Source organism: Peromyscus maniculatus, chromosome 23 (genome assembly GCF_049852395.1).
Source record: "Peromyscus maniculatus bairdii isolate BWxNUB_F1_BW_parent chromosome 23, HU_Pman_BW_mat_3.1, whole genome shotgun sequence".
In the NCBI taxonomy this organism is placed as follows: domain Eukaryota; kingdom Metazoa; phylum Chordata; class Mammalia; order Rodentia; family Cricetidae; genus Peromyscus; species Peromyscus maniculatus.
The window spans coordinates 28,515,666-28,543,359 of NC_134874.1; the positions used below are offsets into that span (position 1 = coordinate 28,515,666).

A 27,694-nucleotide genomic window follows, 5' to 3' on the forward strand; every position below is an offset into this window, starting at 1 on the left:
ACCACAGTGTGTGTGTATATGTGTGTATACTACAGTATGTATATGTATGTGCATACCACAGTGTGTGTATATATGTGTGTGCATACCACAGTGTGTGTGTATACCACAGTGTGTATATGTGTGTGCATACCACAGTGTGTGTGTATACCAGTGTGTATATGTGTGTGCAAACCACAGTGTGTGTATATGTGTGTATACCACAATATGTATATGTGTGTGTGCATACCATAGTGTGTGTGTATGTGTGTATACCACAGTATGTATATGTGTGTGTGCATACCACAGTGTGTGTATGTGTGTGCATACTATAGTGTGTGTATGTGTGTGCGTATATGTGTGTATACCACAGTATGTATATGTGTGTGTGCATACCACAGTGTGTGTATGTGTGTGCATACCATAGTGTGTGTGTAGTATGTGCATACCATAGTGTGTGTATATGTGTGTATACCACAGTATGTATATGTGTGTGTGCATACCACAGTGTGTGTGTATACATATGTGCATACCACAGTATGTATGTGTGTATATGTGTGTGCATACCAGTGTGTGTGTATATGTGTGTATACCACAGTATGTATATGTGTGTGTGCATACCACAGTGCGTGTATATGTATGTGTGCATACCATGGTGTGTGTGTGTGTGTGTGTGTGTAGTATGTGCATACCACAGTATGTGTGTATATGTGTGTATACCACAGTATGTATGTGTGTGTATACCACAGTGTGTGTATATGTGTGTACATACCACAGTATGTATATATGTGTGTGCATATCACAGTGTGTGTGTATACATATATGCATACCACAGTGTGTGTACATATGTGTGTATACCACAGTATGTATATGTGTGTGTGCACACCACAGTGTGAGTGTATATGTGTGTACATACCACAGTGTATGTATACAAGTGTGCATACCACAGTGTGTGTGTATGTATATGTCACAGAACAACTTGTGGGAGTCAGTTCTCTCCTTCCACCACGATCAGAGTGCAAACTTGGGTCCTCAAGCTTGGCGGGCGGCGAGTACATCTCCCTGTGAGAGAGCTCACCTCAGCACGTGCTTTCCAGAGAGACCTCCACCTGAGGCCAGCTAGGAAGGGAGTCAGGGGCTGCTAACTGAGAAGCAGGGGCCCAGCAGGGACAGATGGCCTGACTTTACGGAGAAGAAAAGTAACACCCAGAGGAGAATGAGGTCAGACTCAAAGTAGTGTACGTTTGAAAGACTCAGCCACGCAGCGGTGGCTCACGCCTTTAATCTCACTACTCTGTGAGTTCGAGGGCAGCCTGGTCTACAGAGTGAGATCCACGACAGGTTCCAAAACTATACAGAGAAACCCCGTCTCGAAAAACAAAACAAAAACAAACAAACAAAAAGATTCAAGCCCCCAATGGGACCAGCGAGTGTGCTCATGTCTGCTGAGCAATGCATCAAAGCTTTTTGCTGGAGTCTTGGAAGGTGGATCCATAAGAGTGCTTCCTCTGCAGGCGTGAGGACCTGGGTTCAAATCCCAAGTATCCAAGTATAAAGCCTGGGCCTGGCTACATGTACCTATAACCTCAGAGCTGTGACAAGTCGAGACAGGGGAATTGCTGGGGCCTGATGGCTGCCGACCTACCGCAGGGTCAGTTAGAGAACCCGTCTCGAGGGGATGAGGAAGGAAGCAACACTTCTTCCCATTCTCCTCCTCTCTTACCTCCACACTGGACCTGGACTCTGAGCAGTCAGAGAGGCCTGGTCTTCTGCAGCAGCCCCCAACCCTGCAGAGACCCTCTGTGGGAGTTACAATTGACCACCATCTTTACAGAGTCTGGGGTCACCATGGGGACAAACTTCTGGGCACATCCATCACAGTTTCTAAAGTAGCTCAATGGAGGTAGAAAGACCCACCCTGAATGTGGGCGGCACCATCCCCTTGGCTCAGGCTGGGGTCCTGGGTGGAATAAAAGGGAGAAAGTGAGCTGAGCACCAGCTTCCATCTCTCTCTGCTTCCTGACTGTGGATGCCATGTGACCAGCTGTCTCACGCTCCTGCCCCCATGCCTTCCCCGCCATGATGGATGGTACCCTCCGACTATGAGTCAAAAATCAAATTTCCTCAAGCTGCTTTTGTGGGATATTTTGTCATAGCAATGAAGAAAGTGACTAATTGTGCTGTGGAGTTTTATGTCAACTTGACACAGGCTAGAGTCACTTTGGAAGAAGGGACCTCCATTGAGAAAATGCCCCCACAAGATTAGCCTTTAAGTAAGCCCATGGTTCATCTTCTTGACTGATGATTGATTGGTGTAGAAAGTCCAAGCTTGCTGAGGGTGAGGCCAACTCTGGGCTGGTGGTCCCGGGTGCTGTAAGACAGCAGGCTGAGCAAGCCCATGGTAAGCCAGCCAAGAAACATCACTCCACCACGGCCTCCACACCAGTTCCTGCCTCCAGGTTCCTGCCCTGAGTTCCTGCCTTGACTTATGTGGATGATGGACTGCAGGTGGTGTGATGAAATAAGCCCTTTCTTCCCCAAGTTGACTTGTTGTGGTTTGTTCTCACAGCAACGGAAACCCTAACTAAGATACCAACACACCCTTCAAGGATATACAGGTCCTCCAAAGAAATGGTCAAAATCATAAGAATGTGGCATGAAGGGACCTCTGCCCAGCTATGCAGTGACTGTCCTGGAAGGCTGCAGACATGCCCAATTTGTGTCCCAAAGCAGGTTGCATTTAAAGAGATTAGAAGGGCTGGCGAGATAGCTCCGCCCATAAAGGCGCCTGCTGCCAAGCTTGACAACCTGAGTTCAATCCCCAGAACCTGCCTGACAGAGAGAAATTGTCCTCTGACCTCCACATGTGTGGCATGGCACACACACACACACACACACACACACACACACACACACACACACACACATTTTAAGAGAGAGAGATTTGAAGAAGGTATTCCTATTAGGGATAAGATAACCGATCACTGGAGATAGATGGGCAGAGACCATAATCCTCTGCCCTTCAAAGGAGACATAAGGTCTCTTCATGGGATCCTGGGTACCCCGACGATCCAGAAGCCACTGGCTCAGCCCTAATTCTTCATCTAAAAGACACTGACATCTCTCTCTCACATGGCAGCTCATCCTTCCAGGATCCCTGACTTGCCTGGTCCTCTGCTTCTTCATCAGAGACCACAATGAAGAGAAATAGGCTGGGAGGTAGCAAGACAGGCCAGAGACAGGATGGAAACGGGAAAGCAGTGCTGGGGGAGGATTATTTGCCTCCTGGGTCACAGCAGGCAGGGGGGGGTTCCCACTGCAATCCTGAGGCGGGAGGGGTTGTCCCTGGCCTTTGGCATTCCCCAGGGTCAGATGGAAGGGGCAGCAGCCAGTCATGATAGCTCAGCACTTGGGATTCCCTGTGATCTCCGCTCTTGAGAGACTAAGGCAAGAGAATTGTGAGTTTAAGATCAGCCCAGGCTACCTAGTGAGTAGACTTCATCTCAAACAACGCTGAAGTCAGGGGGAGGCTGGAGAGAGAGCTCAGTGGGTAAAGGCACTTGAAAGGATGAGGATCAGACCTGATGCCCAGTACCCACGTGGAAATGTCAGTCACGGGCCAGCAAGATGGCTCAGTGAATGAAGGGCTTGCCACATAAGCCTAGAGATCGGAGTTCAGTTCCTGGAGCCCTCATAAATGTGGAAGGAGGCAATTGCCTCCATAAAATTTGGCTTCTGACCTGCACATTCACAACACACACACACACACACACACACACACACACACACACACACACACACACACCAACTATGATAACAACCGTAATAATAATATTTAAGTGTCAAGGTGGAGACAGGTGGATCTCTGGGGCTTGCTAGCCGGGGAGCCTAGCCAAATTGGTAAATTCCAGGCTTTCACGAGGGATCATGTATCAAAAACCAAGGTGGAAACTCTAGTGCCACCTGAGATAGACCTGTGCACCTGCACACGTTTTTGCATGTGCACACATGCACGCATGTGCACATGCGCGCACACGCGCACACGCACAAACACACACACACACACACACACACACACACACACACACAGAAAAAAAAGGGAAAACACAGCAGACCCAGCAGACAGCCTCTTCCTTGTAGCTCAGGTCCACAGAGATGGGAGGCATCACCCAGACATGGGGGCCTCTGAGCTTCCACTCCATAGTCAGGGTGAGGAAGAGGAGGAGGAGAAGGGGGAGGAGGGGGACAAGAGAGAGGAGGAAGAATGGGAGGGGAGAGGAGGAGGGACAGGAAGGAAAGACCACATCTTAAAGTATTTAAATCAGAACTCCATTTAGCCTGGCAGGAGTCTGCCCCCCAGCAGCAGGCAACCCCACCAGAGCCGGGGGCCGGCCGGCAGGGGATCGTCTGGCAGAGGAGGAATGAGGAGCTGATGACGCCCTGGAGAGTTCCCACAAAGCCCTCCGCTCTGCACATCTGGAAAAGGTTGGCTGGAATGCCATCAAAGACCTCAGAGGGGCTACGGAGTCCGCCAAGGGCAGAGGAGCCTGGTGGGGCACAGTAACCCACCCCTCAGCCCCTAGGTGACTCCTTCCTCCAGGTCTGGCAGACCTTCTGAAAGCAGGCTCACCACTGCCAATGTCTGACTGAGGGACTGGGGGTGGCACCCAAGGGTGGCATCCACACCATCTGACGCTCACTGCAAGGAACAGACACAAACCGAGCCTATTCTCCACTATTCTCAAGGAAGAGATTAGGGGTCGTCTCCATGCACCAACTGGGAAACTGAGGCACTAAGCAAGGAAGCCCAGATGGTCCTTCCTGTCTCCAGGTCCTTTGTTAGTGCTGTGGCAAAACACCTGACCCATGGAGGAGGAAGGATTGATCTGGACTCACGGTTCAAGGGTACAGCCCGTCGGGAGAGAATGGCGGCTGGGCGCATGGCATCCGCAGTCGGGAAGATGTGATGAATGAAGGCTGGTGCTCAGCTCCTTGTTTTAAATGTTTACTTGATTTTATTGATCTCCTCTCTCTCTCTCTCTCTCTCTCTCTCTCTCTCTCTCTCTCTCTCTCTCTCTCTCTCTCTCTCTCTGCAGGTATCACATGCATGTCCACATGTGGAAGCCAGAGGTCAACCTTGGTTTTGTTTTGGAGACAGGGTATCCCACTGGCCTGGGGTTTGCCATTTCAGCCAGGCTGGCTATAGTTTAGCTGGGCCGGTGAGCTTCCGGGATCCACCTGTCTGCCCCTTCCCCAAGCTGGGGTTAAAGTGGACACTACCACACCCTGTTTTTAACCTGAGTTCTGGGGCTTGAACTGGGGCAAGCACTTTACCGACTACACCACGTCCCTCAGTCAGGTCCAACTCTCTCTCCGTTCACAGCAAAATCACTAATTCTTACTTCCTCACCTCCAAGTTTCCCCCAGCTCAGTGCCATCTTCATACCTACCACATCCCCAGAAATGTACTCACCGCTGTCCCCAGTAACTCACAGTGCTATGTCCTCTGGTGTTGTCCCTCTGGATGGCCAGAGAGCACCAGGGAACCACCTTCCTCTGCCTCCCCGGTGGTGGGGTTACAAGCATGTGCCACTGTGCCCAGCTCTTTTACGTGGGTCCCGGGGATGGAACTCAGGTCTCTTGTTTGTACAGCAAGCACTTTACCAACGGAGCCATCTCCCAAGCCCAGATTAACTATCTTGAGTAGAGCATGAGACTCTTAATCTCAGGGTTGTGGGTTTGAGCCCCACATTGGGTGCCATTTGTAGGTGGAATTTTCCTGTGCTGGCAGACACTCTTGAATAAATACTCAGAGTCTTAATATTAACTATAAATGCTCAGCCAGTAGCTCAAGCTTATTACTAACTAGCTCTTACAACTTAAATTAATCCATTTCTATTCATCTATGTGCTGGCCCAAGGCTCGTGGCATTTACCTCTCCGGCATGTCTTGCTTACTCTGTCTGGTGACTCCTCTCTCTGCTCTTCCTCCCTTCACTCTGTGTCAGGCTATCTCGTCCAGTCTCTTCCTGCCCAGCTATTGGCCAATCAGCTTTTATTAACAATGAGAGCAATACATATTTACAGTGTACAAGGATTGTTCCATAACATTGATGTAGCCCAGGTTGGCCTGAAGTTCAGTCTCCCCGCCTTGGCTTCTTGAATGCTGGGATTATAGGCACCCAAACAATCTTCTTTGAAGTGCTCTCTCTCTCTCTCTCTCTCTCTCTCTCTCTCTCTCTCTCTCTCTTTCTCTTTTCTTTTTGCGACAGGGTCTCATATAGCCAAGGCTGGCCTTGCTATGGTAGTGGAGGATAACCTCGAACTTCTGATCCTCCCGCTTCCACTTCTGAGTACTGGGATTCTAAGCGTGCTCCACCATGTCTACTTTATGCAGTGCTGGGTTTCGGAAGCCAGGCCTTTATGTATGCTAGGTGAATGCTCTCCCTACTGAGCCACATCCACAGCCCTTTACTGTCTAGAGCCGACCCAGGCTCTAGCTAGTAAAGCCATGCTACCACCACGGAGAAAGCAGACAGACACCAAGACAAGCAGTTTGCAACTGATCTCAAGCTTTAGTGAAGTGCGATCCGTATGTATCCCATTTTCCCCCGCCACGGTTCTATGCCAACACAAATCAAGGCATCCAGGAATGCTTCAAAGGATGGGGAGGACCAAAATTGGGCCCCACACAGCTTCAGAAAAACGGGGAGGAGAAACAGACAAGAAATACAGAAACCTGAACGCTGCTATGTAAATGCTGCGGTTGAAACGTGGCCAGACATGCTGAGCAACTGGGGTTCTGAGTGAAAGAATAGGCCGGAGTCAGCGCGGGGCGGGGTGGGGGTCGTGCTAGCATTTGCTTCCCTAACCTCAGAATGAGGAATGCAGGCACACAGCATGCCCAAGCCTGAACCGCACCAGGAGCTGCCTGGGGGCTGAGCGCCTGGAGCTGGCTTCGAAGCCCTTCGCCACACATCAAAAGCCTCCGCCTCAGAGCTGATTAGAAGTCAGCTTCCTGTGGGACTCCCATCATGGAGCCTCATTTCCTCCTCCAGCGATGTCTTGAGGCCGTATTCTGTTCCCTCCGTTTTAAAGTAGGGAAACTGAGGCTTGCAGGAGTCCTAGCCAATGAGACATCAAGGGAAATCTCTAAGGAGGCTGGGTTGTGAGAGGTGGAGCTGTGAGAGAAACGGGAGGAGGATGGCTGGGAGTGGGTGGACTTGTGGGGGGGGGTGGCTAGCGTGGGTGTGGCCTTTAAGGGGCGTGGCTATTGGCGGGTGTGGCTGTGGTGGGCGTGGCTATAAGAGGGTGCGGTTGATGGAGGGTATGGCTGTGGTGGGCGTGGCTGTGAGAGGGTGTGGTTGATGGGGAGTGGCTATGGTGGGGCGTGGTTATGGGAGGGTGTGGTTGATGGAGGGTGTGGCTGTGGTGGGGCGTGGTTATGGGAGGGTGTGGTTGATGGAGGGTGTGGCTGTGGTGGGGCATGGCTGAGAGGGTGTGGTTAATGGGGGCGTGGCTTGGTGGGGTGTGGCTATGGGAGGGTGTGGTCGGTGGAGGGTGTGGCTGTGGTGGGGCGTGGCTTGGTGGGGCGTGGCTGTGAGAAGGTGTGGTTAATGGAGGGTGTGGTTGTGGTGGAGCGTGGCTGTGAGAGGGTGTAGTCGTGGGAGGGTGTGGGTGCGAGAGGGTGTGGTTAATGTAGGGCGTGGCTTGGTGGGGCGTGGCTATGTGAGGGTGTGGTCGGTGGAGGGTGTGGCTGTGGTGGGGTGTGGCTATGGGAGGATGTGATTGTTGGAGGGTGTGGCTTGGTGGGGCGTGGCTTGGTGGGGCGTGGCTATGAGAGGGTGTGGTTAATGGAGGGTGTGGTTGTGGTGGGTGAGGCTGTGAGAGGGTGTAGTCGTGGGAGGGTGTGGCTGCGAGAGGACTGGCTGTGGAAACCTCAGGAGCGGTGTTGTCTCAGCGCCGCTAAGGGGCAGCTCTAAAAGCTGGATTTCCAAGCTCCACAATTCATCTACTTTCTTCGTTATCGCCACCCCTCACCCCTCACCGTCTCCTCTGACCCCTCCCCCCAAGCATCTGCAGTAATCCTGGACAGTGACATGTGTCAGGTACGAGCACGTCCCTCTCACGGCGGCGTGTGCACCTCACTCCCTGTACACAGAATCTGCGCTCTGCAAGCATCGAGCCAGCCAAGCCCAGAACGGTGCTTGGGTCACACCATGCAAGGGAACAGAAAGGCAAGGCCGAGCAGGGCACCCAGGGTGCCTTTACCTCACGAGGTTGGCACAGGGCCCAGGCCACCGGCAGCTCTGGTAGACTCGCTGGACCACCGTCTCGGAGCCGTTCTGCACCTGGCAGGAGACTGTCCTTGTCACCATGTGATGGCACCAGTGCCTGTGGGGACAGCAACAGTCGCATTAGCCTCGGCCATTCCCAGAAGGAGATCGTGCTGCGGGGAAAGGCGTCCTGTCAAGATGAAGTACCCAACAAAAGCAGCTTAAGGCACGAAGGGTTGATTTGATCTCAGAGTCCGAGGGTGCAGTCCATCCATCACGGCCAGCAAAGCACGGCAACAAGAATGTGAGGTGGCACCCACAGTCAGGAAGCAGAGAGAGACGGATGTTGGTGCTCAGCCCGTGCTCTGCTTTTTATCCAGCCCAGGACCACAGCCTAGGGAATGGTGCTGCCCGTTTGGAGTGGGTCTTCCCATTTCAATTAATCCAGTCTAGAAACATACTCAGAGCTGTGGCTCCTGAGTGATTCTGGATTCTGCCAACCTGATAATCAATATTAGCCAGCATCGTCAGGCCTGGACCAGATCTGCCTGCTGTGGGACTCCTTCTAGGAAAAGGCACTCCAATGCCAATGAGGATGGAAGAGAGGAGACGTCACAGGAGTGTAGGAAGCACAGCTTAGAGTAAGCATTGGAGAAACCAGGGCTGTCAGTCATGTGGGCCTATTGTCCTCAAAAAAATAATAATAATGCCTGGTCACCTGGAATGCTGGAATGGAAAGTGGCCTAACAACCTGGTGATCCTTTACTATTCTGTTAGGAGCCTCCACTTGAATCCACACCCCGCCCCCATATCCTGAGCATTGTTTACACTCTAACCCTGAGCTTTGTCTCTCCGTGAGTAGAACCCATCCTTACGAAAGTGGTCCATGCACTTTGCATCCTCCACCAATAGCATCCATCCTTACCCTTAATACAAATCCTTCCTCCCTGGGCCCTATACCTGAGCTCATGTATCGGCCAATAGAACTCATCCTTATTGCAAAGGTCATAGTGCTTTGCTACTTTGCTACAGAGTTTCTAGGCAGCTGTGCCTAAAACTTCTTTGTGATACTATGTTGAAACGAGTAACAATATAACTGGAGGTCTGACTCTTGGATGTTTCTGACCCAGCGCCTAAAAAGATGGTACTGACTCCGAGTTTTATTAACTCAGTCTCCCCACCAGCTGTGAGGCTTCTGGGGTCCCCAACACCCATGGACCTAAGCTCTTGAAAGGCTTCAATCCCTAGCCCAGTTTGCATCCCGTACTGAACTCTAAAACTACATTTGGGGCAGGAGAGTAAGATTTTACAGCCGCCTATGTGGCAGTCAGCAGATTGTGAAGGGCAGCGACCCATTGCGTCAGCTAATTCTCCAGGTCATTCTGTTCCAAGGTAGCAAGGGAAGCCATGTTTGGAGCTGTAAGTGAATCGGTAAATAAATCAATATCTAATCACTGGTCTTTTCTACCTTATGTTCCTTCATTCTCTTTTCTTCATATTCTTAGTTTCTTCCCACTCCCATCCCTAAGACACAGTCTCACTGTGTAGCCCTAGCTGGCCTGGAACTTGTTATGTAGACCAGGCTGGCCTCGAACTCACAGAGATCCGCTGTCACCAGCTCCCCAGGAGCTGAAATGAAAGGCGTGTGCAGTAGCCCAGATGAACTCTCAGTTAACACTGAACTGTCTCTGGCCTGTGGTGGTTCATCTTTAGAGTCCCCTAGGAGACACACCCCTGGAAGTATCAGTGAGGCTTTCTCAGAGCTCTGTATTTGAGGTGAGAAGGGCCACTTGGAATATGGGCAGCACCTTCCAGTGCCCTGGGGTTAGGGACAGAGAAAGCAGGCTGCTTCCTGACTGTGAAGACAGTGGGGCCAGCTACCTCAAGGTCCAGTCCACATTCTCACCTGAAGGATTCCAGACTAGAAACTCCCTCACAGACGTGTCCAGAGTTTTGTGTCCATGGCGATTCTAGACCCTGTTGAGCTGACAATATGAACTATCAGAGCCCCTGTGTCAAGGACTGAGGAAAAGGAAGATCACCTCGGGCTCTAAGTCACTGATCTGTGGATTCCATGCAGGAAACTCAACCCCACCGTGCAGCAAAAGGACACTCTAGCTGGGGATGATGGAGAAGGACATGGTTACAGCACCAGAACACAAGGGGAAGGATCCAAACACCTGATGAGCCCAAGGAGCTACGGGAACAGAGCAGGGTCAACTCTAGGAAAGACTACCAGCTAAGGGTTGAAAGATCAATCCGTTAACTGCAGTTATGTCCGCCATCAAGAGACAGCATTAGTACAGAAGGATAAATGTGGGCCAGCAAGGGTGAAAGAGACACCAGCATGTCAGGAATCCCTGTACAATCAGAAGTGTCCAGGAGGGCACAGGCCTGCCGTATCAGCTCCTCTGGAGGCTGGGGCCGCTCAGTAGCAGGGCACCTGCCTAGATTCCCCCAGTGAGGGGCTGGGGTGTGGCCCAGTGGTAGAGCACCTGCCTAGATTCCCCCAGTGAGGGGCTGGGGTGTGGCTCAGTGGTAGAGCCCCTGCCTAGAATCCCCCAGTGAGGGGGCTGGGGATGTGGCTCAGTGGTAGATCACCTGCTTAAAACCCCCAGTGAGGGGCTGGGGTGTGGCTCAGTGGTAGAGCACCTGCCTGGAATCCCCTGGTGAAGGGACAAGAATGTGACTCAGCAGGACACTGACTGGCTCCAGGATAAGAGAAAAGGAGACCTGAGCAGGGATGGCAGAGGTGAGGAAGGAGGAAAGAACCAATAATTGTGAAGATTGGGCTAAGATGTCCGGCAGGAATGGGCTCCCATCCCTGCCACCTACCACCATATCCTAGAAATTTCAAAGCTAAAAATACATCCCAAGCCACATTAGAAAATGAGAAGCAGTGGGCTAGACATTTTGAGGCTTCCAGGAGAGACAGAGAGCAGATGGGAGCAATTTGGAGGAGGAGGAGGAGGAGGAGGAGGAGGAGGAGGAGGAGGAGGAGCACAGCCGGAAATGTGCAGCCAGCAGGACCAGCACTAATGGTGGGGGCAGCTTAGGAGCAGCACATGTGGTCAGTGTGGAAGGGAACCCCCAGGAGACTGTCAGAGGGTGAGGCAGGGACCTCAGCATCAGAGGGTGAGGCAGGGACCTCAGCATCAGAGGGTGAGGCAGGGACCTCAGCACCAGAGGGTGAGGCAGGGACCACAGCATCAGAGGGTGAGCCGGGGACCTCAGCATCAGAGGGTGAGGCAGGGACCACAGCATCAGAGGGTGAGGAGGGGACCACAGCACCAGAGGGTGAGGCAGGGGATCACAGTAGAAGTGGTAGAGGGCAGAGGTAAGAACCATATCTCTACCCCTGCTGGTATCAAGAAACAGGCATTGCAAGGGGTGGTGCACATCTATAGTCTTAATATTCAGAAAGCTGAGGCAGGAGGATTGCAAGTTTGAAGTTATCTTGGGCTACACAGTGGTTTCAAGGCCATTTGAACTATGCATAAAGCACCATAGACTCAGAAACTGGTGACCTTCAGTACACCCTCAGAGAGCTGAAGTCGTTTGCACACTCCCCAATCTTCACCCATACCACCAGTGTACCAAAAGTCAAGGTGTCCTCAGGTGATGGTGGCACACGCCTTTAATTCCAGCACTCAGGAGGCAGAGGCAGGTGGATCTCTGAGTTAGAGGCCAGGCTGGTCTACAGAGCAAGATCCAGGACAGCCAGAGCTACACAGAGAAACCCTGTCTCAAAAACAAACAAACAAAAAAACAAAAAAACAAAAACAAAAAAACAGTCAAACAAACAGAAAAGTCAAGGTATCAATAAACAAAAGTAAACTCATAGAAATAAACAAATACCAAGACAAATTATTTGAAGAGAAAAATAAAATAAACAAAGGCACCAATTCAATAGGCAACAAATCACCAAGAAAAACAACAAAGGAACCAACCAAATAAATGTGAAGTTTTTGTTTTGTTTTATTTTGCTTTGTTTTGTGACAGGGTCTCATGTAGCCTAGGCTGGCCCCAGTCTCACAATGTATCTGAGGATGACCTGCAGCATCCGATCCTCTTGCCTCTGCTTCCTGAGTGCTGGAATTACAAACTTATTCCACAACGTCTAGTTTATATGAGGCTGGGAATCAAACCCAGGGCTTTTTGAATGCCAAGCAAGTCTTCTAGCAACTGAGCCACATCCCCCAGCATGGAGAGAGTTTCTAAAAATTTAATTAATATCCTCAAAGAGACAAGGTAATACACTGCTTATAAAATTATGGGATGAGCTGGGCGGTGGATCTCTGTGAGTTCGAGGCCAGCCTGGTCTACAGAGCGAGATCCAGGACAGGCACCAAAACTACATATAGAGAAACTCTGCTCAAAAGACAAAAAGAAAGAAAGGAAGGGAGGGAGGGAGGGAGGGAGGGAGGGAGGGAGGAAGGAAGGAAGGAAGGAAGGAAGGAAGGAAGGAAGGAAGGAAGGAAGGAAGGAAGGAAGGAAGGAAAGAAGAAAAAAAGAAAGAAAGAAAAAATTATGGGACGAAAAGTTTTGGTCTCTTAGAAACGAAGTGAGCCAGGCATGGCGGCACACACCGGGTTCTAGGCACTGGGAGACAGGCAGGAACAGAGCCTCCAGGAAAGCCAGGGCTTGCTTCTCAGCGGGCTCTTTTCTCTAAACAACGCAATGGTAGCAGGAAAGATGTTCAGCGGCTGAGAGCACTCGCTGCCTTCCCAGAGGGTCCTAGTTGGGTTCTCAGCACCCACCTGAGGCTCACAACTCACAACTATCTGCAACTCCAGCTCCGTGGAACTTGATGGCACCTTCCTGCGGCCACCACACACACGGAGATACACATAAGCAAAAATAAATCCTTTAATAAAAAAATAACAAAAACAGAAAACAAAAGAAATGACAAGTAAGACTTCAGGATGAGCTTCCAAACAGAACAGAGGCAGCTGGGGACGCTCCAGTGAGCTGGGAGCCTCAACTGTGGACTTTCCCATGAGGCCTTGCAAAGGCATCAAAGCGAAGAGGCAACAGAGCCAGAAGGCAGGCAAGTACCAATATCTACAATTAGTATTCTAGAAGGGGAGACCAGAGAGAACAAAGAGAAGCATACAGTTGAAAAATCATGCCAGGTATGGTGGCGCACGCCTTTAATTCCAGCACTTGGGAGACAGAGGCAGGCTGATCCCTGAGTTTGAGTCCAGCCTGGTCTACAGAGCAAGTTCCAGGACAGCCAGGGCTACCCAAAGATATCCCGTCATGAAAAAAGAAAAATCACAAAGAAACCAGGTTTGATGGCACATACCTGTAATCTTAGCATTTGGGGAAGTAGAGGCAGGAGGATCAGGAGTTCAAAGTAATCCTCAGCTACCTATTGAGTTTGAGTTCAGCCTGGGCTACAAAAGACCCAACAGAAAGATTCGGGGAGGAGAGGGAAAGACAGGGGATGAAGAAAATGAAAGAGTGAGAGACAGACAGAGAACACAGTAAAGAAAATTCACCAGAAGCTGGGTGGTGGTGGTGCATGCCTATTTAATCTGAACACTTGGGAGGAAGAGGCAGGTGGATCTCTGAGTTCAAGGCCAGCCTGGTCTGCAGAGCAGTTCCAGGACAGCCAAGATTACACAAAGAAACCCTGTCTTGAACCCCCACTCAAAAAAAAAAAAGAAAGGAAGGAAGGAAGGAAGGAAGGAAGGAAGGAAGGAAGAAAGAAAGAAAGAAAGGAAAGAAAGAAAGAAAGAAAGAAAGAAAGAAAGAAAGAAAGAAAGAAAGAAAGAAAGAAAGAAAGAAAGAAAGAAAGAAAGAAAAAGAGGAAGAGAAAGAAAATTCACCAGAAGAAACACATGGCTTCCTAATCTGAAAGGCTCTACTAAGTGATACTATAGTGAAATTTCAGAAGAATTCAGAACACAATGCTATAGGTGGGGGGCAGGGGGAGCTGAAACTCCAACTCCAGAGCCTCTGGTGCCCCCTTCTGGCCTCCAAGGGTACCACCACTCATGTGCACATACACACACAAAGACACACAATTCAAAAATTAAAATAAAAATATTTAAAAACTGAGCAAATAACAGGTATCCTTTTCATATGCTAAAGTTTTAAAATCTTGGTAGTAGTGATATTTTGAAAGCTTGTGGCAACTTCAGGATGAAGGACCTAGCTAAAGGAAGTAGGTCACGGAGGATGGGGCGTGGGCGTTATTATCACTGGTCACTTCCTGTCAGTCTCTCCTTCCTTCCTGGCTGGCCATGATGTAAAAGGAACTTCTCCGCCATGTGGACCCACAGTGACAGACTGAATCCCCTGAAACCACCAGGCAAGATGAATCATTCTCTCCTTCAGCTGTTCCCGTCGGGTGTTACGCCACCGTAAAGCAGAGGTGACTTAACATAGAAGGGAAAGCATGTCCTGAGGTTGTGCGACCTCCACAGCGTGGGCCAACGTTACAGCAAACCAGGAGAGGTCAGGCAGCAACTTGGTGTGGGTCCCGGGGATCGAACTCAGGTCTCTGGGCTTGCGTGACAAGCTCCTTCACCCGCTGAGCCATCTCGTCGACCCCTTTCCTTTCATGATAATAGAGCACGGGTTCTATACCACCACTCTGCGTGTGGTGCCAAAAGGGCACAGCGCTGTGATTCTTTCCTAAAGGACCTGCTGCCAACCCGAGGACAATGCCCAACCTTGAAACGCATCCCGTGGAGACCAGAACAGACAAAGAGTCCAGCCACCTCTGGATCACAGCAGGTTGTTTCCACAGGGAAATGAACTGCAAATTGGAAAACATTTTCCGATGGTTTTGACTCATCCTTTGCAGACATCTGATATTTTCATGGGCTGTCAATGACTTCCAGCAACCAAAACCTGGCCCCAAACAATGAAGACAGCAGAAGAGACACAGAACAGGGGCTCTGGGCCTGTCCAGGCAGACTTGGAAACCCAGTCCGTCAGTGCTGGGGAGAGGGCTCAGGCAGTGAAGTGATCGCCGTGAAAGCATGAGAGCATGAGTCAGGAACCACAGCACCCCTGAGAAAACCCGCCAGGAATGGGGCACACCTGGAACCCCAGCACCGGAGGAGCAGAGCCGGGAGGGTCCCCAGGGCTTGCAGTCAGTCTAGCTGATTCAGAGAGCTCTAGGGTCAGTGAGAGATATCAAAATAATAATGTGGAGAGCAATTAAGAAAAGCACTTGATATTGACTTCTTACTCCCACACTCACATGCATGCACGTGTGCACACACACACCACACACACACCACATACACAACACACAATCACACACAACACACACATACAATCACACACAACACACACACAACACACACACACCACATACACACCACACAATCACACACAACATACACATACAATCACACACAACACACACAACACACACACACACACCACACACACACCACATACACAACACACAATCACACACAACATACACATACAATCACACACAACACACACAACACACACACACACACACACACACACACTAAACTGAAACACAACAAGACATTTCATTTCAGAATCTCGCGGTTCTGAGGCCCCTCCTAGGTTCGTGGCCTTCCTAGAATCTCCGTGTCCCATGTCATCAACCACGTCCTCTGCTCCTTGGGGCCATGTTCCACCACCTCCCCACATCCCAAGTCTTTCGGTACTGCAGAGCAATTCCAGCCAGAGAGGTGTGTCTCCTTCCTAACACTCCTTTGAGGATGGATCCAGACACACAGAACTTGGGGTGTCTGCACTCATGTGCACATACCACACTCACACACACACACACACACACACACACACACACACACACACACACACAGAGTTAAAAACAAAATAGGACTGGAGAAATGGCTCAGGGGTTTAAAAGTACTTGCTGGTCTTGCAGAGGATCCAACTACAGTTCCCAGCACCCATATCTGGCAGCTCACAACTATGCTAGGGAAACTCTAGCCTTAGGGAATCTGACACCCTCATCTGGCCTCCTAGGGCACTGCACTCGTTATAGGTGTGTGCTATGGCATCCTGCGTTAGATTCCAGTCCTGGAGTTACAGATGTGTGCTATGACATCCTGCAGTAGATCCCAGCCCTGGAGTTACAGATGTGTGCTGTGACATCCCGCGTTAGATCCCCAGCCCTGGAGTTACAGATGTGTGCTATGACATCCTGCAGTAGATCCCAGCCCTGGAGTTACAGATGTGTGCTATGACATCCTGCAGTAGATCCCAGCCCTGGAGTTACAGATGTGTGCTGTGACATCCCGCGTTAGATCCCCAGCCCTGGAGTTACAGATGTGTGCTATGACATCCTGCAGTAGATCCCAGCCCTGGAGTTACAGATGTGTGCTATGACATCCTGCAGTAGATCCCAGCCCTGGAGTTACAGATGTGTGCTATGACATCCTGCAGTAGATCCCAGCCCTGGAGTTACAGATGTGTGCTATGACATCCTGCAGTAGATCCCAGCCCTGGAGTTACAGATGTGTGCTATGACATCCTGCGGTAGATCCCAGCCCTGGAGTTACAGATGTGTGCTGTGACATCCTGCGGTAGATCCCAGCCCTGGAGTTACAGATGTGTGCTATGACATCCTGCATTAGATTCAGCCCTGGAGTTACAGATGTGTGCTGTGACATCCTGCAGTAGATCCCAGCCCTGGAGTTACAGATGTGTGCTATGACATCCTGCAGTAGATCCCAGCCCTGGAGTTACAGATGTGTGCTATGACATCCTGCAGTAGATCCCAGCCCTGGAGTTACAGATGTGTGCTATGACATCCTGCAGTAGATCCCAGCCCTGGAGTTACAGATGTGTGCTATGACATCCTGCAGTAGATCCCAGCCCTGGAGTTACAGATGTGTGCTATGACATCCTGCGGTAGATCCCAGCCCTGGAGTTACAGATGTGTGCTGTGACATCCTGCGGTAGATCCCAGCCCTGGAGTTACAGATGTGTGCTATGACATCCTGCATTAGATTCAGCCCTGGAGTTACAGATGTGTGCTGTGACATCCTGCAGTAGATCCCAGCCCTGGAGTTACAGATGTGTGCTATGACATCCTGCGGTAGATCCCAGCCCTGGAGTTATGTATGTGTGCTATGACATCCCACGTTAGATCCCAGCCCTGGAGTTACAGATGTGTGCTATGACATCCCACGTTAGATCCCAGCCCTGGAGTTACAGATGTGTGCTATGACATCCTGCATTAGATCCAGCCCTGGAGTTACAGATGTGTGCTATGACATCCTGCAGTAGATCCAGCCCTGGAGTTACAGATGTGTGCTGTGACATCCTGCAGTAGATCCAGCCCTGGAGTTATGTATGTGTGCTATAACATCCTGCAGTAGATCCCAGCCCTGGAGTTACATATGTGTGCTATGACATCCTGTGGTAGATCCCAGCCCTGGAGTTACAGATGTGTGCTATGACATCCTGCAGTAGATCCCAGCCCTGGAGTTACAGATGTGTGCTATGACATCCTGCAGTAGATCCCAGCCCTGGAGTTACAGATGTGTGCTGTGACATCCTGCAGTAGATCCAGCCCTGGAGTTACAGATGTGTGCTATGACATCCTGCATTAGATTCAGCCCTGGAGTTACAGATGTGTGCTGTGACATCCTGCAGTAGATCCCAGCCCTGGAGTTACAGATGTGTGCTATGACATCCTGCAGTAGATCCCAGCCCTGGAGTTACAGATGTGTGCTATGACATCCTGCATTAGATCCAGCCCTGGAGTTACAGATGTGTGCTATGACATCCTGCAGTCGATCCCAGCCCTGGAGTTACAGATGTGTGCTATGACATCCTGCGGTAGATCCCAGCCCTGGAGTTATGTATGTGTGCTATGACATCCCACGTTAGATCCCAGCCCTGGAGTTACAGATGTGTGCTATGATATCCCACGTTAGATCCCAGCCCTGGAGTTACAGATGTGTGCTATGACATCCCACTTTTGTGCTGGGGATGCAGACTCAGGCCCCTACTCTTGCACAGCGAGCAGTCTATGGACTGAGGCAGCTCCCCAGTGCTCCTGCGCTGAGTTTTCGTGAAGGACCTAAGATAGTCAGCACACCCCCGGCAAAGGGAATGGAGTGGATCTGACTTCATCCTGCTCTCTTTCCTTGGGAGAAAAGACACCAGTCCCTGTCTGAAAGCTAGCTAAATAAATCTTAACAAATAAATATGGGCATGCTGGTGCAAGCTTGCAATCCTGGAGATGGGGAGACAGATAGATTTCCTGGGGTGCCCTGGCCAGCCAGCCTAGTTTATCTGCTTTGTTCTAGGCCAATGAGAGACCCTGTGTCTGAAACCAAGATGGACCACAATTGAAGAATGACAGCTGAGATTGCTGTTCGGTCTTCACACTGACATGCACACACATACATGAGCTCCTACACACACACACACACACACACACACACACACACACACACACACACACCACAAAACAAAACAAACACACCGAAAGAAAAAGAAAGATTCAAGCTGCCACATCCCGGAGCAGAGAACCAAATCTAACAAGATACAATGGGAGCAGTGAATGCAGGCAGGCTACAGCTCCCAAACCCAGAGACTGAACCCCACATAGGGCATAGGGGTCCACACCAACAAAAAGTTCCATGTGAGACCACTGGGAGCCGCAGAAGTATGAAGTAGGAATTCAGCTGGCTATGGCAAAAGCTAATACCTGGAAGAAGCCAAGGGCATTTCCAGAGGATAAAGCCAAGACTCAAGGAGTCTTGGTGATATTGGCTCTTGAATACTAGCCATTTTCCTGCAATGAATTTCTTGCATGCTATTGTAGTGCAGCATCTCCATTTCTACAACAGTGTGTTTGATCACTCATTGGGGACAGTTTCCCCATTACTTTGGAATATTTGGACAACCCTCTCCAGGCTGTGCTACCACAGATACAGTCAAGACCCCTGATTTCAGGTCTTTCTGTAATTATCGTCATCAGCAAAATCGGGCCAGGACATTCTCCAGACGAAAGTATCTTTTTTGTTTGTTTGTTTGTTTTTAATTGGTTTTTTGAGACAGGGTGGCTCTGTGTAGTTTTGGTGCCTGTCCTGGATCTTGCTCTGTTAACCAGGCTGGTCTGCCTGGCTCTGCCTCCCGAGTGCTGGGATTAAAGGCGTGCGCCACCACCATTGGGACGACAAAAGTATCTTCTCTGAGATTCTCCCCAGACTTTCTAAGAACAGACTTAAGCATCCAGACAATCTGTTTGAGGAGGCCTGGCAGATGTGCTAATTAAGCTTAACCTTTCTTCCAAATGTTGTCTCTGCTCTAGATCAATTAACTCAGAACTAACAGGTTTTTACTTGCCAGGTACATCAAGCTGTGACTCAGTTTACCCAGCCACCGAGTGCACTCCCCGACCCTGCTAGAAAACGGCTGCAGCCAAGACAGCTTGGGCAGGTAAGTGACCAAGGGAAAGGAAGGCACTTGTACTGCCATCATCACCGAGAGACTCCTAACACCTTACCTCACCGCTTCTAAGAGTAGAGTTTGAGCACATAAAATCCCCCTTGCTTAGATATTAACCAAATTTGACCCTCAGTTGATTCTGTTCCCCATTAATCACATCCCTTTTGGGTTGCAGATGATGGCTGACAATTACTGCTCTTTTGTGTGGATCTTATTGCTCCTCCTTTTGACCATGAGGGAATTCAAGCCTGGTGACCTTGCTTCAGCCAGAGCATTGCTATTGCATGGGTATATAACTGTAAACCTCAGAGACTGAGTGAGAATTAGATTTGAGGACTAGAAGAGAGTACTAGAGGAATAAGGTAGAAGATGAGGAAGAGCCAGATGGGGAAGAACAAGATGAGAGAGAAGGAGATGGGAGAGGAGCTGAGATGGGAAAGAACTAGATGGATGAGAACCTAGATGGGGTGGAACTAAGATGAAGGAATTGGATAGAACTGAGAGGGGATCGTAGATTAATATAGAGAGAATCAGGCAAGACAGGAGCAAGGTATGAGAGCAGAATAGAAGCTGTGTAGAGAGAATTGACTCAGAAGAATAAAGTGAATGGACGTAGATTTATTCGAGTATCCCTCAGATTAATTAATCCGCTACTGATAGCGTCTTCTTCTGGAAGAAGGCTATCTGGGGGCTGGACCCCAATGGTCTTCATTATGAGACGATAGGGTTGTGGCCTCTGAGGGGCCAAGGCAGAATCCAGAATCATGAAAAGGAAAGAGGGCTCAGTGGGCAAAGGAGCTTGCTGCCAATCCTGATGACCTGAAATTGAACCCCATGATTCACAAGGAAGGAGGAGACCTGACTCCCTGTAAGTCTGTCCCGACTTCCACATGCTCCCCGTGGTAGTGGCACCCATACTCATACATACAAACACACAAGACGAGCAAGTTAACAAAGAACTGGATGTTTTAAACTTTTTATGTGTATGAGAGTTTTGCCTGCATGCATGTAAGTGTGACATGTGTGTGCCTGGTACCCAAGGAAGCCAGAAGAGTGCAGAACCCCCCTGGAACTGGAGAGACAGATGGTTGTGAGCCATATGTGGGTGCCGGGGTCTCTGCGAGAGCAGCCGGTGCTCTTAACTGCTGAGCCGTCTCTGCAGCCCAAAAATAAATACAAATTTCAGGCTAACCCATGGAGGCTAAACCATGCTCCCCTTCACACACTCCACCCATGAATGCTGCATGCCGGGATACGCCACTCAGGTACCCCGTGCGTCTGTTACTTTACTCATTGATATCATAAAACACCAGACAAAAACAACTTACAGGAAGAAAGGATTAGCGGGGCAGTGGTGGTGCACGCCCTTAATCCCAGCACTCGGGAGGCAGAGGCAGGCGGATCTCTGTGAGTTCGAGGCCAGCCTGGTCCACTGAGTGAGATCCAGGACAGGCACCAAAACGACACAGAGAAACCCTGTCTTGAAAAAAACCACAAACAAAGAAAGGATTGATTTATTTTACTTAGTGTGTGTGGGAGGGGGGAGGAGGAAAGGTATGGATGCTGTGGAGTGTGTGTGGAGGTCAGAGGATAACGTTTGGGAGACGCTTCTTCTCTCCTTCCGCCGTGTGGGTCCTGAGGCTCAAACTCACGTCATCCGGCTTGCACAGCCAGTGCTCTACCCACTGATCCATCCGACCACCTGGAGGGCTGATTCTAGTTCACAGCTTGAGGGTACAGTCCACTGTAGGAGGGAGTCATGGCACAGAAGCGTGAGGTGGCTGATGACGTCACATCACATCCTTAATCGGGAAGCAGAGAGAGATGGATGCTGGTGCTCAGCTCACTTTCCCCTTTTTATCTGACCTAGGACCCCAGCCCGTGGGGTGGTGTCCAACCTCTCCAGTGTGCAAGTGTGGCTAGAAGACAGAGGTCAACCTCGGCTGTCGTTCCTCAGGTGCCATCCATATTGAGTTTGATGTTGTTGTGTGAGGCGAGGTCTCACTAGGCAGAACCAGGCTGGCCCCAAACTCACAGAGATCTACCTGCCTCTGCCCACCAAGTAGTGGGACCAAAGTCGTGTGCCAAATGACAGATGGAGCCAACCAATAGAACAGAGAATCTTCCAATACAGTCAGACACATTATCCATTGTGCATCCACCCCCTCACCTTGATGTTTAAAAACAGGTTTCTCACTGGCCTGGGGCTCACCAAGTAGGGTAGGAAGGCTGGCCCCAAGGAGCCTCCGGACTCCACCTCCCCAGCTCCAGGATTACATGTGTGAGCTGCCACGCCTGTTTGGTTTTTTTAAAGTATGTATTATTATTATGGAGGGAGTGAATGCATACGAGTGTATTGTGGGCATGTGTGTCATGGAGCTCAGGGGACAACATGGAATTGGGTCTTTCTGCCACCTTTACAGGATCCAGGGCTCAAACTCAGGTTGTCACATGATTGTAAGGCAAATACTTCCCCAACTGATCCTTTTTCCCAGCCCAGACTGCTGATTTCAGATTGAAGGGTGCTGGTCTGAGACCTCCATGGCCACTGCCCAAATCTCCTGGCCAAACAAGAAGGCAATGACATGGCTTCTGGATTCTGGGATCCGCCACTGAGGCTTGAAGGATGAAGAACATGTGTGGAATTGTGTCCCAGAGGGGCCACCCCCTTGCCGTGACCCTGCAGAGAGAGCAAGCTGTGCGTCTTCCTCATATCCTTTCTTTATTCCAGGCATTCATTCACCAGAACCTTCCATGGTGAGAATTCCAGAGCCTACTCCCCATGAGTGCACCCTTCAAGGACCATCAGCTCATTCCCAATACGCTGGTCAACCGGAAGGATAGTTAGGACCATTCAGGAAACCATTCAGGAATCAGAGGGGTGTATGATTAGGACAACAGACCTAATTCATTCACAGGCAAGTCAGAGAGCATGCGCTGAGAAAAGAGCGTGCCAAGTGCTCCCTCCATGAGATCAGCAACCCCCACGGCACATTCAGGACACTGAGGAACAGGTCCTGGCCAGATCTGGGCAGAGCCCACAGAACTAAAACCGAGTGGCTAGTTCTTGTTTTTAAATTCCAGACCCAGAACCCAGCGCTCTCCCACTGGGCCACGCCCCTAGCCTAGCGGATTCTAGGCTGTGATCTGCAGCTGAGGCACCCACCCGCTAGTCACACCCTCTTCCCACAAGAAAGTAGGAGGGAGATTATTTGGGAAGAGGAAGAGGGGGTAACAAGAGATGAATGTTATCTCAACACACTATTTGGGGTTGAGGCGATGGCTCAGTGCACAAAAGCCAGGCAAATGTGAGGACTTGAGTTCAAATCCTCGGAACACACGTAATCAAAACCTGGACACACAGTATGAGACCCTAATTCTGGATCTCCTACAGGAAGACGGGTAGTGGAAACAGGAGAGCGCCCCCAAAGCCACAGGCCAGCCTGGACTATGCGATGTAAAGACAAGAGACCTGTCCCCCGCCACCTTCCCACCCTCCCCAGCCCCACCCCACCCCAAGCTGAGGACCAAACCCAGGGCCTTGTGCTTGCTAGGCAAGCGCTCTACCACTGAGCTAAATCCCCAACCCCGAGACCTGTCTCAAACAAGATGGAAGACCGACAGGTAAGGTGGTCCTCATACCTCCACACATGCACCACATGGCAGACACATACCTCTTACCACGTGTAGTTAACATATGCTGATGAAAAAATGTTAAGGGACCTGAGAGCTGGGCATGGTGATTGACATACATAATCCCAGCATTTGGGAGGCTGGATGAGGCGGGAGGTGATGAGCCAGCCTACCTCCATCTTGGGCTTGAAAGCCATCTTATGGTGAAGACAAACTCGGTTCCTTCCTGTTTATGATTAAACCTCTGTTTCTCAAGGACTGGGCCGTGCCCCACCTGTAACCCTAACTACAAATGGTTCTGTACTGCCTGACCCAGGAAATGGCAACCGTGCCTCTATCAAAAGGTTGTTATGACCACCTGTTGTCATGACTACCTGGTTTAACCACCTTGTAACCAGGCCTTTGTTTTAGGAGATTTTTATGACCAATTCGTTATGCTTATGTTCTGCTCCTATAACCCCACCTATTTGCCTGCCGAATTGCCCATTTGGAAACCCCCCACCCCTGAGCTATAAAAACCTCATCTTCCTGGTCCTATGCTGACCTTTTCAACCCTGCCTTAAGGGGGGGGGGCAGCCCGTGTACACAAATAAAAAGCTTGCTTTAATTAATTTGACCATGATGATTTGAGTTGGTGGTCTTTCTCACTACTTTGGGATTAACAGAGGATCGTGAGTTCGAGGCCAGCCTGAACTACACAGTGAGACTCTTGTCCCAAAACAAAAACATCCAGCAAGATGGACCAGAGTGTAAAGGAGCTGCCAAGCCTGACCGCCTGAGTTCAATCCCAGGAACATATTTGGTGGAAGGAGAGAACTGTCTCCTGCAGTTTGTCCTCTGACTTTCACATGAGCACTGTGGCACAGGTGTGCTTACACGCGCGCGCGCGCACAAACAAACACACACACACACACACACACACACACACAGCATTTTTTTTTTGTGCCCTGGATCAACGTGAATGAGCAAGTGTGCCCGTAGTTGTAAATTATAAAGGATCCCTAGCAGTCCCTGCCATACCAGTGAGTGGACATTTATGGAGTCAGCAGCCAGGTGCCCGACTGCTGAACTGGGAGGTACCAGGACTCTGGAATGTTCTCTGAGCGCCTGGTGCTTTGGAACTAAGTACGCCAATCTCAGCCATAACCATTGTTCGAAGAACTAGACGTCCATAGACCTGGGGCAGCGCAGAGCACGTTAGGATTCTGTCACACCAGCTATATGACCGCACATGCGCAGTTCAGTAACTAAGCAAGGGATCTTATGTCTTACGTCATCAGTGCGCTGCGTGATTGCGCAAAAGCGGGCAGCACACTCACGCAAGCAGCGCATGCCTGGCGGAGCTAGGTCAGCCCACCTGCGCATGTGCAGGGGAATCCTTAAAAGGCCAGACACAGACTCCTTCCTTCTCTTCTGCTCTTCCCTCCTCCCCCACTCTCTCTCCTGCATTGCCTCTGCCCCAGGCCTGGCCACACTCTCTGTTCCCCCCCACCTCCTCCTAATGAAGCTCTGGTCCTGGGTTTTGTTGTGCCTCTGACGATAACCAGCGCCGCCTATCGTTTTTTTTTAAACCAACGGAGCACCTCTCTCATTCTCTGATGAAAAGATAAAATGTGTCTCGTTTTGTTTTCTGGAAGCTTTGCGTTGTGGACTTGGGTGGAGACAGGTGAAGGTTTTGTGCAGCAAGAGGTCTTTAAAAGATCCTTGTCGTGGGGGTGGAGCTGTCTCACTGGGTAAAAACACATCCTGCATCAGCGGGATGACCTGAGTTCAAATCCTCAGCACCCATGTAGAAAACTGGGCCTGGCTGAGACCACCTGTATACTGGCTGGTTTTGTGTCAGCTCCACACTAGCTGGAGTCATCAGAGGAAGGAGCCTCAACTGAGGAAATGCCTCCATGAGATCCAGCTGTAAGACATTTTCTCAATTAGTGATCAGTGGCGGGGTGGACAGCACCATGGTGGGTGGTGCCACCCCTGGGCTGTTGGTCCTGGGTTCTAAAAGAAAGCAGGCTGAGCAAGCCACAAGGAGCAAGCCAGTGAGCAGCACCCCTCCATGGCCTCTGCATCAGTTCCTGCCTCCAGGTTCCTGCCCTGCTTGAGTTCCTGTCCTGACTTCCACCAGTGATGAACAGGGATGTGGAAGTGTAAGCCAGATAAACCCTTTTCCCCCCACCTTGTTTTTTGGTCATGGTGTTTTGTCACAGCAATAGAAACCCTGACTAAGACAGCCTGTGATCCCAGGACTGAAAGGGGCAGACACAGGAGGACCATTGGAGCTCACCGGCCAAGAGCCTGTCTCCAGGGAATAAGGTGGAAAGTGAATATAGCAGGACACCACACACACACACACACACACACACACACGCACGCACGCACGCACGCACGCACGCACGCACGCACGCGCACACACACTAACACAAAAAAAAGAAAAAGGTTCTCTTGCCTCACACCCCCTCCTTCTCTCTGTCCTTCCTTCCTTTCTTTTTCTTGTTTTGGGACAAAGTCTCACTACGTAGCCCTTGGCTAGTCTTAAACTCATGATTCTCTTTTCCCACCCCCAAATGCTGAAATTGCAGGTGTGCACTCCCAGGTCTGGCCCCAACCTCCGACAGGTGAAAACAGTAAGACCCTGGGAAGGAAATGGCTTCCCATAGTGGCCCAGCAAGCTACAGGCAGAGTCAGCAGAAGCCAAGAGTGCTGTGTTTCTTTTTCTTGCGATCCACCTCCCTGCCATCAGCAGGGAGCCTGGTTCCTATGTTCACTAGAGGAGAAAACAAAATTGATAAGAATCTGTGGAATGCAAGTGAGAACTGAAGGGGAATGACCACAGAATTTGGCATCTGATACCCCGGGGGCCGCTAAGGCTGCTGGGAAGGTTGCAGGGAATGCAACCAGGATATCTCACCATGAGCAGTGCACCTTCTGGTCCTGAACCCAAAGGAACTGCTCTCGGGGCTGGGGAGATGGTTCAGTTGGTAAAGAGCCCTGAGGACCTGAGTTCAATCTCCAGAACACGTGTACAAAATCAGACTTGGTGGTGCATGCCTACAGTCCCAGCACCCGGGAGGCAGAGACAAGAGCATCCCCGGGACTAGCTAGCTAGTCCAAACAAACCAGTCATCTCCAGGTTCAAGGAGAAAGACTGTCTGGGAAAAAAAAAATGATGGAGTTGGGGAAATGGCTCACTGGTTAAAGCATCTGCCACCAAGTGTGGGGACTCATGAACATGAAAGGATGAATGCAAATTCCAGAATCAATCCTGCTGTTTCTGAGGCTAGCCTTTTGTGTCTCTTCAAGCCTGGCTTCTCCTCCCCGCCTCTTTGAGGTGGTCATGGATGGTGGTTCCTGAAGTTCCCAACTTGTGAGTTCAGACGTGTGGCTGAACACCTTAAGACCCTACAGCTGTAGACAAGGGAGCTGATTCCATAGCCTTGTGTGAGAATCATGCTGTGGAATCACAGTGTGACCTTATAGGGACTATTCCTCTCCCGGCCCCTTCTCCTCATCTTCCCACTCAGAGCCTATCACACTGATGTGTGAATAAAAGGATGGAGCGCTGTGGCCTGTCTCCCAGAAGCTGGGCAGGTACAAATCAAAGTCCCCAAGTGCATTATTTTTCTGGGGACAGGTTTCCACTGCCCCCCCCCCCGGGTTAATCTAGCCTCGGGCTTACCCTGTAAACATCTGGCATGATGGGGTCATCTTTGGGTTCACAGGGACTTTGTGATAATTTCCAGCCAAGTGGTATCAACTAGAAAGGCCCACGTGCTGATGTGTGTTCCTGTGTCCCTTCCTTCCAACCATCACTTCTGGTGGGTAGATCCCAGAGTTCTGGTCCCTAGCTCCCCAGCCCAAGGTCAGCTTAGGATACATATTGATAAGGACACATGTGAAAATAGAGGTAGATTGTGATGATATATTGTGTACCCTAATAAAAATTGCCTGAAGATCAGAGAGCAGAACAAGCCACTAGATTAAACATAGAAGCCAGGCAGTGGTGGCACACACTTTTAATCCTAGCACTCGGGAGGCAGAGATCTGTCTGGATCTCTGAGTTCAAAGCCACCCTGGACTACATGAGATTGACTCAGTCTAGGAGAGAAACAGAGTCAGGCCGTGGTGGCACACGCCTTTAATTTCAGTACTAAGAAGGAAGTGATATGGCTGGAAAGGTATATAAGGTGTGAGGAGACAGGAACCTTTTTCAGGTGAAGCTTTTTCAGGCTGAGAAGTCATTTAGACGTAAGACGTGGCAGTGGCTGCCTCCTTTGCTTCCTCTGCTTTTCAGCATTCACCCCAATATCTGGCACCGGGTTTTTTATTACAAGACCTTTAGAAACGTGTGCAACAGTAGACTGAGGTCTGCAAGGAACC

At 50.3% G+C, this 27,694-nt stretch overlaps 1 protein-coding gene across 1 annotated transcript in view; it reads right to left on the reverse strand.

The window, feature by feature from the left end:
* Positions 1-27,694, reverse strand: part of Col26a1 (collagen type XXVI alpha 1 chain) — a 152,223-nt gene that overhangs the window by 93,234 nt on the left and 31,295 nt on the right. Inside the window, exon 4 of the mRNA XM_006971260.4 lies at positions 8,247-8,369. Coding sequence (XP_006971322.1) covers positions 8,247-8,369 — 123 coding nt within the window. The remainder of the gene's footprint in view (positions 1-8,246; positions 8,370-27,694) is intronic.